At 41.7% G+C, this 18,507-nt stretch overlaps 2 protein-coding genes across 5 annotated transcripts in view; one reads left to right on the forward strand and one right to left on the reverse strand.

Annotated features, from left to right (window-relative positions):
- SCAF4 (SR-related CTD associated factor 4) overlaps positions 1–4,833 on the forward strand; it is a 65,627-nt gene extending 60,794 nt beyond the window's left edge. For all 4 annotated transcript variants that reach the window (XM_053564411.1, XM_053564415.1, XM_053564412.1 and 1 more), the window contains exon 20: positions 3,520–4,833. In XM_053564411.1, coding sequence (XP_053420386.1) covers positions 3,520–4,472 — 953 coding nt within the window. In that variant the 3' untranslated portion in view covers positions 4,473–4,833. The remainder of the gene's footprint in view (positions 1–3,519) is intronic.
- Positions 4,834–7,075: 2,242 nt separating this feature from the next.
- Positions 7,076–14,962, reverse strand: SOD1 (superoxide dismutase 1). Its single transcript, XM_053564416.1, has 5 exons — positions 14,802–14,962; positions 10,793–10,886; positions 9,274–9,343; positions 8,339–8,456; positions 7,076–7,275 (listed from the first exon to the last, which is right to left on the reverse strand). The coding sequence occupies exons 1-5, from the start codon at positions 14,871–14,873 to the stop codon at positions 7,168–7,170; spliced, it is 462 nt and encodes a 153-aa protein (XP_053420391.1). The 5' UTR covers positions 14,874–14,962; the 3' UTR covers positions 7,076–7,167.
- Between the last annotated feature and the right edge of the window lie 3,545 nt (positions 14,963–18,507).

The raw sequence follows: 18,507 nt of genomic DNA on the forward strand, positions 1-18,507 counted from the left end.
TCTTAACAGTAATGCCTGCCTGTCTTACCTGTTCTTCCTTTCCTTTGAGATTCAAGTTGGACATCCCTGTGACTCCCACTCAGATTTATACACCATCTTTATCGGGTCCACCTTGGAATCACTTGGTGCTAACTTCTGCCACCTTATATAGCAATTGAAAATTGTGTATTTATCTACTGAATTTTGTACTCCATGAAAGAAAGAATTATATTCTTAACCCATTAAATGAGTCAGTGTAAAAGGTCTATACTCAATACATTTGTAAATGTTTTGAGTTTCTTTTTTTTTTTTTTTTTAATATTGCCCTTGCTAGAGTGCCATGGCATCACAGCTCGCCGCAATCTCAAACTCCTGGGCTTAAGCGATTCTCTTGCCTCCGCCTCCCAAGTAGCTGGGACTGCAGGCACCCACCAAAAATAGCCCGGCTGTTTTTTTTGTTGCAGTTGTCATTGTTTAGGTAGCCCAGGCCAGGTTCAAACCTGCCAGCCTTGGTGTATGTGGCCAGTGCCCTACCCACTGAGCTACAGGCACCACCCTGTATTGAGTTTCTTTAAAATTTGTAACTCTGGAAAACTTGGCAATTATGTTGTACATCATACTTCAAAAAAAGAGAACTGCTTTGAATGCCTGTTTGACCTGGAGAACTCGTTATATGTTCCATTGACACATGCATAATGCCAGCTTTCTTAATAAAGCCTTCCTAGTAAAAATTAAAAGTTCAGCTAGATAACCTACCAAAGACTTCAGCCACGGAATATATTTTTATTTAAATGTAATTTTTATTATAAAGGCAATATATGGTCACTGCAAAGGGGGGTAGGTGAATGGTAACTATTAAAAGAGGCTACCTAAGTATGTACATTTTCTGTCATTTGTTTTGAATTAAAGTCCATAGATGTTGGGATTATACTATTGCTTTAAAAAAATGAGAGCAAAAGGATATGTGCTTTTTTGCCCCAGTGTGTTGTTACTAAGTGATGTGAAGAACTTTTCAGTGTACCACTGAGCTTTATTTTCATCAGGGCTACGGTATAGGTACGGTCCTATGTATGTTTGTTGTCTGAGATTTTCCCAAAGAAAGTCTGAAGACACAAAGTTATCACTTCATTTGTCCATTTCACAGTTTCTGGCTCTTGCTGAGTAGTTAGCATTTCCCAACTTTAGACCTGGCATGTGGAAGCTCAATGTATTACATTTTTCCCAACTACTAAAGTGTTTGGTTTTAAACTATTGGTAAGTATTGGGGAAGGGGAGGGATTAAGAGCTTCATTATCAGAATTGACAAATGTTTTTGCAAAATTAAATATTTAGTGTTAGGTTGTCACTTTTCTAAATAGATGTGTGAAATAATTTTAGCAGTTAACTGAGCCAGGCATTGAGCCAAGCATTGAGTTCACTCTCCTGTATTTTATCCTGTTTGATTTCAACAAGTGGCAGGTGTTTATTACTGTGCCCATTTTAGAAGCCGGAATACTGAGGCACATGTCCAACATGCTTATAAGATTATATTTCACCATAATGTATTTTTCTTTTCTTTTTTTTTTTTTTTTTTCAGTAGAGACAGAGTCTCACTTTATAGTCCTCGGTGGAGTGCCGTGGCATCACACTGCTCACAGCAACCTCCAACTCCTGGGCTTTGGCAATTCTCTTGCCTCAGCCTCCCGAGTAGCTGGGACTACAGGCGCCCGCCACAATGCACGGCTATGTTTTTGTTCCAGTTCGGCCAGGGCTGGGTTTGAACCCGCCACCCTCGGTATATGGGGCCAGTGCCCTACCCACTGAGCTATGGGTGCCGCCCAATAACATATTTTTCTTTAAGCATTCAGAAGATAATTATTTTATTTAAATGCCATAGCTGATGAGTCTTTGTGTTAAGAGTTATAAAGTGGTTTATGTACACTTTCAGATCCACTTCAGTGGTTAGCTCTGAGAATATTAGACCACATGTTTCGAGTAGCAAAAACTGAGTAAGGCCGGGCACGATGGTTTCGTGCCTGTAATCCCAGCACTCTGGGAGGCTGAGGCGGGTGGTTTGCCTGAGCTCACAGGTTTATGACCAGTCTGAGCCTGAGCGAGACCTCGTCTCTAAAAATAGCTGGGCCTTGTAGCGGGTACCTGTAGTCCCAGCTACTCGGGAGGCTGAGGCAGGAATGATCACCTAAGCCCAAGAGTTGGAGGTTGCTGTGAGCTGTGATGCCACAGCACTCTACTGAGGGCGATAAAGTAAGACTGTCTCAAAAAAAAAGAAAATTTAAGAACATTCCAGAACCTGTTTGCTAAAAGTGGGTGAAAAGAGAGGTTGATTCAGGTTGTAAACCTAAATTAACATGATACGGAGAAAGAAAAGGGTATGAAAATACTTACTAGTACTGAAGCATTGGGTTGTTTTCCTGTCAGTGTCACAGCATTTCTCTTGCCATTGCCAAATGATATGTCCTAATAACTAGCTCAGGGGCCTCGTTGCAGCACACAAGTAAATAGCATATTCTATAATATATCTGAACATTTTCCATTATTAGAGTAACAACTTTTGGTCAGAGTATTTGCCTTGTAATATTTTATATTTTTAAAGAAATAAATTGTGAGATGCTAGTGCTTTTATGTTACTTAAGTGATGAACCAAAACAAATCCTTAATTCTTTCCCATATGATTTAAATGATGGGGTGTTGAACTTGTGTGACTGTCAGATTACAATGAGCAAACCCTTCTGTAAATGTGAAAATAAAGCCAACAAATCAGTTACTTTCAGCATCACGAGCTTATCGCATTTGCCACCTTTGGAAGAATGGATGGAAGGTGAATGGCTGAACATTCAGCATTCGTGAATAGTAATGTTGGCCTAACAAGTTACACATTGTGCTATGTTTTGAAGAAGGAACTGTAAAAATAAACTTTACATTTGTGTCTGGGTCTTTGCTTTATGAACATTAAAGTGGTGCATATTGCATAGCAACTACATGAGGTGATTTAATGTGGACTGAGTGTAGCCTGGAATCAAAGAGACCTTCCTCTAGGTTTTTCTAGGTTAGTGACCTTGTTTTTTTCTAGTAGTAAGTCCAGTTAAGACCTAGAACAGGAATGTAAAGTTTTGCAAGATTGTGTGTATTGCAGAACGGTTCACTCGGCTTGAATAGTTGTTAATCATGAATGTTGGTCGTCAGGACTGAACCTGTGTGCTCCTCTTGAGTATTTGCAGTGGTGAAACAGTTTCTAAGGGTACAGAAGGAGATTTTGACAACTATTTTCAGAAATTGCCCTCACCTTTAAAATTTTCTTTTCCAGCTTATTTTGGTCTCTGCTTCTATTAGATACTTAAAAAAATTAGTCTTTAATTAATTGCCTGCCTTATTAGTGGGCCCTCACATTGAGTTGTTGGCAAGTAGCCTGGCAAAAAGCATGACATTTGAAGATGCTGGACTTGATTTTCATTTTGCTTTATGCTTTATTTTCAGCTAAACCAGCTGACAATGGATTGCTGTTTTCTGTAGTATTTACATTTTGCTTTTGTTGTCTTTTAGGCACTCAAGGGGTTGCCCCTGGTCCTGTAATTGGGCTCCAGGCACCATCTACTGGTCTTCTTGGTGCCCGACCTGGCCTCATCCCACTTCAGCGCCCTCCAGGAATGCCTCCACCTCACCTACAGCGATTCCCTCTGATGCCACCTCGCCCCATGCCACCTCACATGATGCACAGAGGTCCGCCACCAGGACCAGGGGGCTTTGCAATGCCTCCACCTCATGGAATGAAAGGTCCCTTTCCACCCCACAGCCCCTTTGTTCGGCCTGGTGGAATGCCAGGGCTCGGGGGCCCGGGGCCAGGCCCAGGGGTTCCTGAAGACAGAGAGGGGAGACAGCAACAACCACAGCAGCCGCAGCCACCACCACAGCAGCCACCCCCACCACAGCCACAGCCACAGCAGCAGCAGCAGCCGCCATCGCAGCAGCCTCCACCAAGCCAGCAGCAGCCACAGCAGTTTAGAAATGATAACAGGCAGCAGTTCAATTCAGGTAGAGACCAAGAGAGGTTTGGAAGAAGATCTTTCGGAAATAGGGTGGAAAATGACCGGGAACGGTATGGGAGCCGTAATGATGATAGAGATAATAGTAATCGTGAAAGGAGAGAGTGGGGAAGGAGGAGCCCTGACCGGGACAGGCACAGAGACTTGGAAGAGAGAAATAGACGCTCTAGTGGGCATCGAGACAGAGAGAGAGATTCTAGAGATAGAGAGTCTCGTAGAGAGAAGGAAGAAAACCGAGGAAAGGAAAAGCCTGAGGGGACAGACAGGGCAGGTGGTAACAAAACCGTTGAACCTCCTGTTAGCCAAGTGGGAAACGTAGATACTGTTTCAGAACTTGGTAAGGGGGAGTCTGAGACCACAGTTGTAAAACCTTCTGAAGAGTTACCTGCTGAGGCTACCTCATCCGTTGAACCTGAAAAGGATTCTGGCTCAGCAGCAGAGGCTCCTCGCTAAGTGACTGGAATTTGTCAAAATGTGACAGTGACACTTCCTGGAGTTAGAGCGTGAGGTGTACAGATGCTGTATTATATTTGCTCCTGCTATATCACAGCCCCACGGTAGTTGGTGGGGCATTGTAAGCAATTTGATTGCTTCCCTTCTATTTAAAAATAGCCACAAAATAACAAAAAATACTGAAGATATGAATAAATATTACCCCTTTTGCTGTAACTTTTTAAAAGTTTTGACTTTAAAAAGTTTACAAATCAAAATTAGAAGTGCTCTCTATTTTTTTTTTTTAATTTAAAACAAGGTAACGGTGAAAGCTCCTCAACACAATAGGGATGTTTTTAATAAACTCTATTTTCGTAACAAACTTTAATGTGTGCTATTCTTCCTACACTGCATTGAGGTGGAAAAGGATTGTTCACCATCAAAGTTTGAGCTGTTGATACTGTATTGGAGTCTAAATTAGACTTGTTTATGAAATAGACATTTCTATGTAGTTATTCTCTTTCATATGTAATACTGTGAGTTTTAGAATTTCGGTCATAAGGTAAAAGTTTTAATGTTAATTGGAAAGCTTGTATCTGCAGTTCAATCAAGGTTTTTTTCCATTGGCTTTATGATAAATGTTGCCCTCATTAACTTGTAAAGAGATTTTGTTGGGGGGGGATTAGCCCCCAGTGTTACAGGTTGTACTATAAATTACATGGTTGCCTGAGTATTATTTAGAAGGTTGCATGTTTTGTTTAACCAGCCATTAAGTTTTTCAGAGGGGTAAAAGAAATCAAGGTTAACATTTGCAACCTAGAAGCTTTTGGTCTTGTTTTATGTTTAAGGACTTCAATGCAACCTATTGTTTCCTATAAATCTTGCTTTACCAGTTTTTTAAAACTTCCCTGCTGGGCAGAGGTAGTCTCTGAGATTTTTGCCATACATGAAGTACTACTTTTATGCTTAAAATTGTTAGGTTAACTAGGAAAAACATTTGGTTTTCCAGAACTACCATATGAAGACATCCAAAGCGGAATCAAGCCTGCATCTCAAATAGTACAGAAAAGCCAAAACTGCTTATGCAGTGCCAAGACGTTACACTAACCAAGTTTTTGTGGCCTTGCTGAAGCTTTTTTCTTAAATAACATTCTTAAACTGTCCTAGTTTCAGTGTGCTCTGCACTTAATTTTTTTCTTGCCCTTTATCCTCAGGCGAAGCCACTTTATAACTTTATTTAAATAATACTCTGCAACAAGACCTTTGTTTTTGAAGGGGAGTATTTACTACCTAGGGCAATGTTCTTGTATTCCTGCCTTTAGAAAATGAGAGAAAATCAGTTTTGTATCTGTGGACTTGAATTATATAGAACTTCTCCTTAAAATAGTAAGGGTAACTTTCTGAAAAGAAACACATCTGATTATTCAGCATCTGGATTTTAAGGATTTACAGCCTGTATTTCCAGTTGAAAATACAGAGACCACCCTATTTATACATACAGGTAGTGTAAGGTTTAAGGCTTTGAAAGGTCACCAGTGAGTCCCTACACTTATCACACATACGCACCACTGTACATCAGTGAAAAAGCTGTTTTTAAGTTCTCTACTTGAATGCTCATTTAGCCACTTACTATGAACATACTGATCTTTATCACAGTTTTATGGTTTCATCTCCTAAATGAATTACATTTGAGAACATTTATCAGAAATATTCTACAATTTTTTTGTTGTTGCAATTTGGCTGAGGCCAGGTTCCATCCTGCCACCGTCGGTATATGGGGCCAGCGCCACCCATACAATTTTCAATTAAACTGTTACCCAGTCAAACCTGAGTTTTTTCAGTTAGAAGTATTCTCACAGGTATATATATATTCACATTAATTAGGTGTATAAAGCTTCATCTTCGTACTTTTTTTGTATGGCCAGAACCCACAATTAAACATTTACTTGGTTTCATCTTCCAATTCTACAGATTTCTTTACAGGGCTAATATGAACACAGACTGTGTCAACCTATACTTTCCAAAGTAGAGTATATGCCATTCTGGCTGGTAGATACAGTAATCTTACTCTTAGCTGAGGTTGTAACTTGCCAGGGCTCTCTTAAACTAGAATATCTACTTTTTAAAATAAGCAGGTACTTCCGTGAATCAGAATGACTAAGGGAATTCAACCTAAAGCTGGCAAACAACAGACAGCCTATTAGTCTAAATTCAAAATTGGGGTTAGTTTTAGCAAGAAGCTGTTAAACTTTTATACATTTTGACGGTCCCACTTGAAACACTTTTAAAATACAATGCTATGAAAGAGTTAATATTACTAAATTACTCCATTCAAGCTCTATACAAATGAGTATCAGCTAATTTACAATTTGCATGCTAAATTTAATAGGCTCAAAATAAGTGCCACACAGGGTGTTTAGTCAGGCTTGAATGAGAATGGAAAAAATTCACACAATTAAGCCTAGTACCCATCTGTGATTAAGTGGCAAAATACAGAAATTGAAACAGACATTTTAATTGATAATGAACTTTACAAAACTATACAAATCTTCCAAGTGATCATAAATCAGTTCTCTTTACAGGTACTCAAAGCAATTTAAAAAAAGTCACACAATTACACTCTTAGATTACAGTGTTTAATGTTTATCAAGTTACATTTCTACAGCTAGCAGGATAACATGAGTTACTAGGACTCAGACCACATCCTTGGTAATCTCTACTGGGCGATCCCAATTACACCACATGCCAATCGACTTCCAGCATTGCCCGTCTTTGTACTTTCTTCATTTCCACCTTTGCCCAAGTCATCGGGTTTTTCATGGACCTTTAAAAAATTTTAAGAACACAGAACTTTGAGTAATTACCACTTCTTCTAATACCCAAATGATTTTTAAGAACCTCATAATATTACAAAAATAACATTAATCCCACTACTACAGAGAAATACTAGTACATTTAAACTAGTAGTTTGAAAGTAGAAACTACTATTTTTTCTTGAGGGTATAAAGACATTAATTTTATACATTAGGTAAGTATTGCCATCTCTAAATGAAATACTAAAAACCCAAAAACTGTTTTAGGCTACCACATGCTACTTTAATCCTCCATGATAAATTACGGCAACCTTAGTTACAGCAGTCATCCTTGTGTTTACTCCTGGCGCTTTAATTGCTTTGGAAAGAAAGGAGTGAAAGGGAACCAAAAAACTATAAAAATGTCATGCCTATAAGTAAGAAGTAATCATAAAATTATCTTAAATGCTTTAGCAATAATATTTTAAATTTTGTCCATTAAAATTTATGAACTCATTTGATTTTCCTGCTTCACAATTATAGCTAAAGACAATTGTAAGGATAAAGTGTTAACTGAAAGGAAGTGACTACTGAGTATTAACTGTCCCCCAAGAGTAGGCAGAGGAAGAGCCTATATTACTTTGCATGAACCAGATGTACCTCAGCAGGGTAACTGGGGCAACCAATTCTCTTAATTATAACAAGTAATGATTACCTGAAGAATGGAATGGACATTAATACTCAAGTCCATTCAAAATTGTATACATAACAAAATGTTCCGTTTTAGGTACAAGAAGGAAAGTGAATTGTGGCAAGAAAATCTGGCTATTTTAAAATTTAAGACTACTGCTTTCCCAATTGGGATCTATAATGACCAAATGTAACCTGCTTTTTACTGCTGATCTTAGCAAAACAATGATCTTAACTGGCCTCAATAAAAACAGTTCATTTTCACATGAACTGCTTTTCCTAATCTGAACTACAATTTGTCTGGATCTTTAGAAAACAGTACAGAAATATTCATAAAGGCCTAAAAAGATACATGACTAAATCAGGAGAAATGTTACACATATCCTTTATACTATGAACACTTACCACCATTGTGCGGCCAATGATGGAATGTTCTCCTGAGAGTGAGATCATAGGATCTTCAATAGACACAATGGCCTCACCATTTTTGCCGGCAGTCACATTGCCCAGATCTCCAACATGCCTAATGTTGAAAAAGCATCAGATTGATTAGGAGAGATTCCACTTAACATCAGTAGAGTTCATGAACTAAATTAAAAATTGACTAAGTACATAAGGATGGGCTAAAAGGTATAATTTTTACTAGTATATATCAAATAAGACCCGCTTTTACAGAGTTGACAAAATCTTGGAAACAAATAGCTAGACATTCTAGACACAACTCTTCAAACAAGGATTCATGTTTATAAAGTAATGCATGCTCTGGGGAAATGTTATGGGATGGGAGTATACCTCTAATTTCAGAAGTAAAGTACCAAAGTGTGAACTCTTTGAGTTACTGAGTTATGCCTGTTAATTACTGGCATAGCTAAGAGAGTCATGCCCTCAAGGCCTGTTATGTAAAAAACTAATCTCTGTCCTTAAATCTAATATTTCCCTGAAAGGCTTTCAGAAAACCACAAAAGGAGTCTTGACTAGGGTCTATGTCATATTTTTATCTGCAGAAGGTTCCCATGTTCACAAGGATGATTTATTTGGTAGTGGTTGACAGTACTGTTACTCATGACATTTCTTGTATTAGTTCCCTTTGGCACTTGTATTAGTTCTATATTCAATAAATGCTACAAAACCAAATCGTTTTAAGTGTCCCCATTTGTCAACTCAATAGCCCAGAAAGTAAATCCCAGCACTTTTGGATAAAGGGTTCTATGGGAGTCAACAAATTCAAAACCAATTGGTGGAGAACACTCAATTATCTTAACACACAGTTTACAAGCAGTATACATACAGACTCCATAAAGCCACTGCTTTTGTTACAACAAGAGCAGCTTATTGCTCACCTCTCTTCATCCTTTGGCCCACCATGTTTTTTGGATTGAGGATTAAAGTGAGGACCTGCACTGGTACAGCCTATTTACCAAAAAAAAAAAAAAAAAAAAAAAAAAAATTATGAATCAAAACTCCAAATACGTTCTAAAAAAAAACATTATTGCTAAAACCTGCACTTGGAGAAAGCACTGGGCTAAGCATCTTGGTATAAAAACACTGTGGGCAGGCAGTAGAGACAAGTTCTAACTACAGTCTGACACTAACAAAGTCAGCTTTGGCTTCTTTGCTCTAAAATTAAGGAACCAGACTGCTATTTTTAAAATCCTATGATTATGATCCCAGTATTCAAGAAGGTACAATGCCTTAAATACAAAAAACTTACCTCTCCAGCAACAAAGTACCAAGCAGCTCTCTGGTCTGTGGCCTTTACTTGGTGTGGGCAGAACATTAACACAGCACCTTATGTCCAAGGGCCAAGGCTGCTGCCTCACATAACTCCAGGGGGTGGCACTCCAACTGCACCCCATACAAACAGCACTCCCGTGTGCCAGAGGATGCCATTCACACAGAACACAACCTCCACAGTGCGGAAGTCCATGACATGAGCTTCTCCATTCAGCAGCCCTACTCTCCCCAGGAGTCCCACGCAGGGAGAAAGACAGGTTACAGAAAGTAGCTCAGCTAGTCAAAGCTACAGGACAAGCATCTCCCAAACCAAGAAGCAACTGGCTGCTTGGGAATGTTACTATTATTAATTACTGAAATGGATCAAATCCGGTCATTAAATCACTATTTGGAACTAAATTATAGAACATTAAAAACAAGTTCTAGTAAAATGAATAAAGTTCTCATCATAAGAAATCCATAAACACAAAGTCCAGATTGTGGTTCAAATAAGACAAAAGATCACTAAATGCAATTTAACCCATAAACTTTTAACTTGCTTCTAATCCCAAAGGTTGAAAATGAAACTTATTCCAGGGTGGCACCTGTGGCTCAAAGGAGTATGGCACCAGCCCCATATGCCGGAGGTGGAGGGTTCAAACCCAGCCCTGGCCAGAAACTGAAAAAAAAAAAAAAAGAAAAAAATGAAACTTATTCCAATGCACCAAGAGTTTGCTACCTGCCTTTTGCATGGCACTTCTTCCCTAAGGATCCTGTGTTGGAGTGTGGAGCTATCTGTCTTTATACAACACAATGCAAATAAAAACAGACCCTGTGAAATCCCCTTAAACCCTAGGTAACAAACACCTGGGATCATTATCACAGGTAAGAAACGAGCTTTACTTTTTCATTCTTAACAACTTTCTTTTTTTTTTTCTTAACTTCTTACAGTCGACCATAATCATAACAAAAAAAAAAATCAACTTCTCCTTTTTGTGGTTATCCTCAGGTTCATCTTAGTAGTCATTTTAACATGACCTTTAAAAAAAATTGTGGGTTTTTAATGTATAAGGGGTTACTCTACTCAGTCTTATTTGCTGTACTTGGTTAAACAGGCATGGGTCCCTAGAGCAGCAAGACACCCACCTTGTGTATTATCTCCAAACTGATGGACATGGAATCCGTGATCACCTTCAGCCAGTCCTGTAATGCTTCCCTTTACCATAACTGGTCCATTTCCCTTCATTCAAAGAGAAGTACAACAGGTTTGAGAGAGCATATGCCTCTGAATAACGTAAACAGTTGATTTACCTTCACCACACACAATAAAAGGAAAAGAACATGGAATTGGGAATCAGAATCCTAGGCCCACTGCTTTCCTGCCAGTGAGCCTCTAGCAAACATTCAACTGTGCTCGGGCAGTGGGATTAAGGACTATTAAAAGCACCTGAGGCCAAGCCAGGAGGCTCTCTTTAGCTCAGGAGTTCCTGACCAACCTGAGCTAGAGCGAGACCCTGTCTCTACTGAAAATAGAAAAACTAGCCTGGCCTGTGGTGAGTGCCTGTCGTCCCAGCTACTCAGGAGGTTGAAGCAGAAAGACGGCTGAACCCATGAATTTGAGGTTGCTATGAGCCAGGCTGACGTGTGTCTCCAAAGAAAGAAAGAAAAAAAAAAAAAAACAGTAAGTACCAAATTGTCTGATTCATGTACTTTGTAGGTCTTGACTTTTTTACAAAAAATATGTAATATAAATCAGTACTTGTTTGTTAGTAAATACTTCTGACTAGGTTGTATTTGTATATGTTGAGCATGTGTGTCCTTTTTAACCCAAAAGGTGTATTACTATTACCTCGTTAGCCCCTTGCTTTTGCTTCAAGCAGCCGCTCTACTACAGGGCAAACATACAAACTTGCCTTAAAGAAGAAAAAGGCACCCTGGAAGTATCCAACCGGCTATCCTAGGACCGCTATCCTCCACTGTTCCCTCAGTGAATGGTTTTAAGTTCCCTTCATAAATATTTTTAATTAGTAGCCCAAAAATATCCTATCCAACTCAGCCCGGGAGGACCAATTCTAATCTAACCAGAGGTACTGTTTTCTAAAATCTTTTTTGGCACTGAAACCTAGATAACCTTTCCACTCTAACAAAACAAGAAGAAAGACAATAAAAATCCTGAACAGAATCTCCAGGCAGGAAAGGGTGATGGGTGACGGTGCTGTGCAGCTACACGCAGAAATCAAAGGAGTTCCTAAGAAACCATTAAATACAAAGAGACCTAAGGACTGAAAGAAGGCACACATCCCTAAGCACCACACAGTAATGCACATTCTAGTGTCTTTGTTTTTAGTCTGGTTTGTTATTTTATTTATTTTTTTTTTGGAAACAAACTCTCACTCTGTTGTCCTGGGTAGAGTCCCGGGGTCATCATAGCCTACAGCAACCTCAGTTTTTTGGGCTCAAGAGATTCTGTTGTGTCAGCCTCCCAGGTAGCTGGGACAACAGGTGCCGCCACAACACCAGACTAGTTTTTCTATTTTTAGTAGAGATGGGGGTCTTACTCTTGCTCAGGCTGGTCTCCAACTCCTAAGATCAAGCAATCCACCCGCCTTCACCTCCCAGAGTGCTAGGATAGCAGGTATAAACCACTCTGTCCAGCCGCTTGGTTTTTTTTCAAATAGACAAAGCCAATACTACCAAGAGGTATTAGCCTTTCAGATTTGCCCTCCCACTGCAAAATACCACTGGCTCCAAAGGAAGTATCTTCATAACTGCTGTCTTTTTTTTTTTTCTTTTTGGTAAGAGATATTAAACTATGATTCTTCTAAATACTTAATTTTGGAAAAACTCAAGTAGTTGTCCCTCAAAATGTGTTATACAGGCTCAGCGCCGTAGCACCGTGGTTACAGTGCCAGCCACATAACATTGAGGGTGGCAGGATGGAACCTGGCTCAGGCCAGCTAAACAACTGCAACAACAACAAAAAATAGCCAGGCGTTGTGGTGGCTGCCTTGTAGTCCCAGCTATTTGGGAGGCTGAGGCAAAAGAATCGCTTAAGCCCAAGAGTTTGAGTTTGCTGTGAGCTGTGATGCCATATCACTCTACAGAAGGCAACATAGGGAGACTCTGTCACAAAAAAAAAAAAAAAAAAAGTGTTATACAGAGCACGAAAACACAAAAAGACCAGGTTCTTTCCAACCTCCATTTAAGGGGCAATGCATACTGCAAATAGTTGTTCAAAAGCAAGCTGGTTGAAACCCTACGGGGACCAAGTTGTTACCATAAAGGAGTAAACAGGCCTGAGAAGCAAAAAGGAATGTAAAATGCTCCAGCACAAAGTGCTGTCCTGGGCTTATGAAAGTTCAGTATCAGCAGATCTCTCAATTTTTTAAGACAAGCCAGGAAAATTAGAAATTTAAAAAATTTTTTATTTTTAAAAGTTGGCAACTAATCTAAAATTTTTCAACCCTAAATAGGTCAAACCAAGCATAGTTTATGTAGTCAATTGATTATATTTGTGTATCTGGAAAGCTATAGTACTTAACTACCCAAGTGTCTGTCTGAGGTATGAAGGACATCACCAGGATAAAGTCTAGAGTTTAAAAGAAGGAACCACCAGCTGCTGGGAGAAGGTGGAAAGACCAAGGGTGCCCACGTGGCCTATCAAAAGCCAGAGGGAGGGGATCCACGCTCAATACAGGACTGGTGAATTATGTGGGAGAAGAGGCAGCAAAATGTGTCTGACAAGACAACCAAAATGCAGTCAAATGCCTAAGAGCCTTCTCCAGAAAATGTGGACACCAATGAAATAAAACCTAAAATCAAACCTAAGTAGTTCTTCACATAAATTTCACACTTACAAACTACTGCTTCTGTCCTCTCACAAGTCTGTACACCATTTGAAAGACAATCTCGTTCATATTATTATATATTCTCTCATGATTAAGCTAAATAAACCATTTTCCACCAGTTTGGTGACCACCTTAAGGTTCTCAGGACAGTCCTACAAGTACCTTCCCTCCAACTCATCTGTTTTGCAGTATTATTGCATTTCTATGTACTTTATTTTACGAGATTTGTTCAGAAATTTTGTCTCTGATCACCTCACCATCTTGTCTATTGGCAGAACAATCTTAAAGCCACTTCATAGAGAATCTGGTTGAACAAATGCTCCAATAACAGAGTTAAGTGCCAATTCGACGTAATGGAAATCCCAAGTCTCCTAACTTCAAAATCCAAACCCCACCCACGTCCTCAAACAACAGTTGCCAATCCTGGGTCCACATTAAAATCACTAGTGAAACTTAAAAAAAAAATAGCAATCCTCAGACTGCACTGCGACAGATTTTGATGTTATTGGTCTAGGGGATGGGCCCTGATATCTGAATTTTTTTCAAAGCTCCCCCAAATAAGTGTATTGTCACCCAGAGTTGAGAATCATTGCCCGGGAAAGTCTCCAACAAAACAGATCGCTGGCTTTTGGAACTACAAAAGAGGAAAAAGATCTCTGTCCAAGGCCGTCATCTCTGCCCTTATAGCCTGACCATGACCTAAAACAAGGGCCAACTTGCCTGTGAAGTGCCACATATGGTCCCTGTTGCGTACAGTTTTCCACAGCCCCTTTAAACCTTAAAAAACACTTTTAGTGAAGAGATCTGCACAAAAACGGTGACCTGAGACTAAGTTGGGGAAAAGCAGCCCCAGAAGGATAAGGGATGCAACAGTGCATAGGCGGACAGCCACCCCGTATCTAAAGGACCCGACAGGCCTCGGACACGTAACTCGGTGAATGCGGGATTCTCGGGAGCAAGAACAGACAAGGACTACGGCCGCTTCAAACACGCCAAGCTTCCGGGCCGGCCGGACGACCCCTAAGCGACAGCCCGCCCACAACCTTCCAAGGCCGCCACAGTGTGCATCAGCCCAGCAGGCCCTGGCGTTTTCCTCCCGCACTCTCGCCCACGCCCAGGCCCTGCCCCGCCGCGCCCCGCCCGCAGGGTGACTCAGCATTTAGCGGGGGCCGCACAGCCAGGGGGGACCAGGCGGCGCGGGCGCGCTGGGGGCGTGACGAGGGCGGCTCTAGGCAGGGCCGGCTGCCAGCTACCGGCACAGGTGCGCCGCTGGCGGCCCCGCCACGGGCCTCCGCCCCAGCCCTTGCCTGCTGCTCGAAGTGGATGGTGCCCTGCACTGCGCCGTCGCCCTTCAACACGCACACCGCCTTCATCGTCATGTCTCACGGGGCACAAGCGCCGCTCTGGGCTTCGAGAAACTAGAGAAGAAAGAACCTCCGCAATAGATGGCGGCGCAAACCCGCGCAGTTGCGTCGCGGTAGCTTATAAACCTCGGTCCTCCAACCACGCCCACCCTGGCCCGGAACCAATCGCCGCCCGCGTACTCAGCCGGCCCCCTACGGCAGCCTCAGGGCGCGAGTGGCCGAGACAGCCCAGAGGTGGGGCCAAGGGTCCGCGTGCGCCGCAGCCTCCCTCCGCCCCGCGGCGGCGAAAAGTCTAGAAACCCGAAACGCAAGGAAAAAAAATGACTTCCTTTTCCGAAGGGGCTAGTGCCCCGATTGTAGTGCTCGAAATTGGGTGAATGAGTTATACGTGATACGCCTTGAAGATCTGAAGTCACTTTGTCTAGAACGTCATTATTTACGATTGACTTTAGCCCTAGAGTATCATTTGTTATTTAGAAATCGGGACGCACCAAGATGGATGCTTTTTGTAGTTTTCATTTTTTGTTGTGTTGCTTTGAGGTTTTCTTTGAGGTGTGTAAAGCCAGTACCTCTCCATTCCTGGCCCCACCATTTCCCCGTTGCAATTTTAGGAGACCTTGGCATAGTATAACTTACCTGGTTAGCAGAATTCGGTATTCTTTTTGTATGTTTCCTGTTTGGCAAAGCCGCAATTGTGCAGATACCAAAATGGCAACTGATTGGCTTCTACGCGTTTTCTGTGTTTTCGTGTGACTGAGAGGCCACAACACTCAAGGAGAAGGGTATAATGGTTAATTTACAGTACCTTCATACAACTGGAGAAAGAAATAGCAATTATCTTACAAGGAAAATATTTCAAAAACATTATGCATGGCCGGGCCGGGCTGTGAGGCTCACGCCTGTAATCCTAGTACTCTGGGAGGCCGAGGCTGGTGGATTTCCTGAGCTCACTAGTTGGAAACCAGCCTGAGCCAGAGTGAGAACTCAACTCTAAACCGGGCGTTGTGGCAGGCATCTGTAGTCCCGGCTACTTGGGAGGCTGAGGCAAGAGAATTGCTTAATCCCAAGAGTTTGAGGTTGCTGTGAGCTATGACACCATAGCACTCTATCAAGGGCCACAAGTGAGACTGCTCAAAAAAAAGAAAAATTATGCAATGAGCAAACAGTGCAGACTAGTGTTTTTTTAAAAAATGTGTCAACATATATTTACTTGTGTGCTCAGAAATGTCTAGAAAAATATGTAGGAGACTAGTTACCTTTCAGGAGTGCGTATGATTAAACATTTTACAGTGAACATGTATCTGTCTCCAACAGTATAGCTTAAGTTTTCTTTGAATAAGATCTCCTAACCATCCATCCCCATAAGGCACAATTTTGTTGGGAGAATAGTTTGGTAAACCACAAGGGCTGGGAATAGAAGAATAGTGTTCATCCTCCATCCTCACAGTGGTACCTGAAAAACAACAGAAGTGGCCAAACTGTTGCCAGAAGAAAAAAAGGTGAGGTTCACTTAACCTCCAAGCTACATTAGACTCACCTAAAGGGCTTGGTAGACCTCTGATTTCTGCATTTCTGCCTCTAGGTCTGGGGTGGGAATCCAGAGCTTGCATTCCTGACTTGTTCCCAAGTGGCTGTCCCTGATGCTGCTCATCTGGGACCTCACTTTCAGGCCTCTGACTTGCTGGGGTCTCTAGTGAAAGAGGGTCCCGAGGCCTGTCACTGCCAGCCAATATGCAGAGACCTGGATAGATCCACCAGACTGTCAGAAGGTGGGGGATTCTGAAGAACAGTGAGAGTAGCCTCTCCAAGACTGTTCTGTTCTTCCATTTCCAGCTTTACAGTTTTATACATTTAAAGTTCAAAGTGAAGACCATGTTAATCCTTATCTTAAACAATAATCAGCCGAAGCCATGACCCATAGTAAATAATAATCAGTATAGGGCGGCGCCTGTGGCTCAGTCAGTAAGGCGCCAGCCCCATATACCCAGGGTGGTGGGTTCAAACCCGGCCCCGGCCAAACTGCAACCAAAAAATAGCCAGGCGTTGTGGCGGGCGCCTGTAGTCCCAGCTGCTCGGGAGGCTGAGGCAAGAGAATCGCTTAAGCCCAGGAGTTGGAGGTTGCTGTGAGCCGTGTGAGGCCACGGCACTCTACTGAGGGGAATAAAGTGAGACTCTGTCTCTACAAAAAAAAAAAAATAAATAATAATAATCAGTGTAAATCATGACCCAAAACAACATTTCAATTGAAAAGTTAACCTCCTGGGCGGCGCCTGTGGCTCAGTGAGTAGGGCGCTGGCCCCATATGCCGAGGGTGGCGGGTTCAAACCCAGCCCCGGCCAAACTGCAACAAAAAAATAGCCGGGCGCTGTGGCGGGCGCCTGTAGTCCCAGCTGCTCGGGAGGCTGAGGCAAGAGAATCGCGTAAGCCCAAGAGTTAGAGGTTGCTGTGAGCCGTGTGATGCCACGGCACTCTACCCGAGGGCGGTACAGTGAGACTCTGTCTCTACAAAAAAAAAAAAGAAAAGTTAACCTCCTAAATCAATCCACCTAAACTACTCAAAATAGTCACCTTTAGGGTGGGGGCTAAATTTACAAAACTGTAAGAACAGGAGACAGGGGGTGAAGCTAAGGCAGGACCTAAATCAACCAGACCAGCTGTGTCATGTCCTCCCTAGCAAGAAAGACTCCATCTTATTCTCACTACATGTGCTTTCACCGGCATCTTTTTTTTTTCTAGGCCTAGTAAAGTACAGAAACTATAGGCAAGGGCTAGAACTACTTTGACTCAAAAGAGGAAGGTGTCCTAAAGGGAAACATCAAGACACAAGGAGACTCAGGGGCCAAGAATGGACAGACCAAAGGGAATTAAGGTAGGTCTCCTGGAGATTTCTGTTTTGTTTGCTGTGTGGGATTTAAATGCTCCTCATCACCCTACAAGCTCTTAGTAGAATCTGCATTTCCCTGCTGCTACTCAATAGGCAGGATTTAGCTTTGAGGATGGCAAAATATCGAGGCTTAATTCAAGCCTAATGTGAAACAAGAACAGGAGCTGATCTTTAGCTGATGGTGGCATGGTCTCATAGTCCTAGCTACTTCGGAGGCTGAGGCATGAGGATCGCTTGAGTCTTGGAGTTTGAGGTTGCTGTGAGCTAGGATACACCACTGGGCTCCAGCCTGAGCAACAAGCAAGATCCTGTCTAAAAAGAAGAAGAAGAGGCAGCAGCCACAGAAGCTGCTCCAGCCACATACCTTTGGGGTACACATTAATTTATTTAGACCCTTGAACTCTAATGCAGCCTCTATCAAAGAAACACCATTCACATTTTTATCATCCTTTCTACCATACATAGAAAGTGTATGTATGTATCAGCAGTTTTGCTTTTTGTATTTACTAGTATTCTCCATGTAATTGGTACATGCTAGATGTTTACATAAACAGTACAAATGCTGGAACAAGGGCCTTTGACCAAGGCCAAAGTTTCTTTGGATCCCAGGAAGTTAAGTGGATTTCAGTTCAGTGTAAACTTGACAAGGAAGCAGTCCTCAGATAAAAAGAGCTGTCTTGGAACAGTGAGTCACTCCTTTTTTGAGATATTCAGGCAAACACCGGCCAGCCTCTTTATTGGGAACATGGAGGGCCTTCGTGTCCT

The sequence above is a fragment of the Nycticebus coucang genome, chromosome 16 (genome assembly GCF_027406575.1).
Source record: "Nycticebus coucang isolate mNycCou1 chromosome 16, mNycCou1.pri, whole genome shotgun sequence".
NCBI lineage: Eukaryota > Metazoa > Chordata > Mammalia > Primates > Lorisidae > Nycticebus > Nycticebus coucang.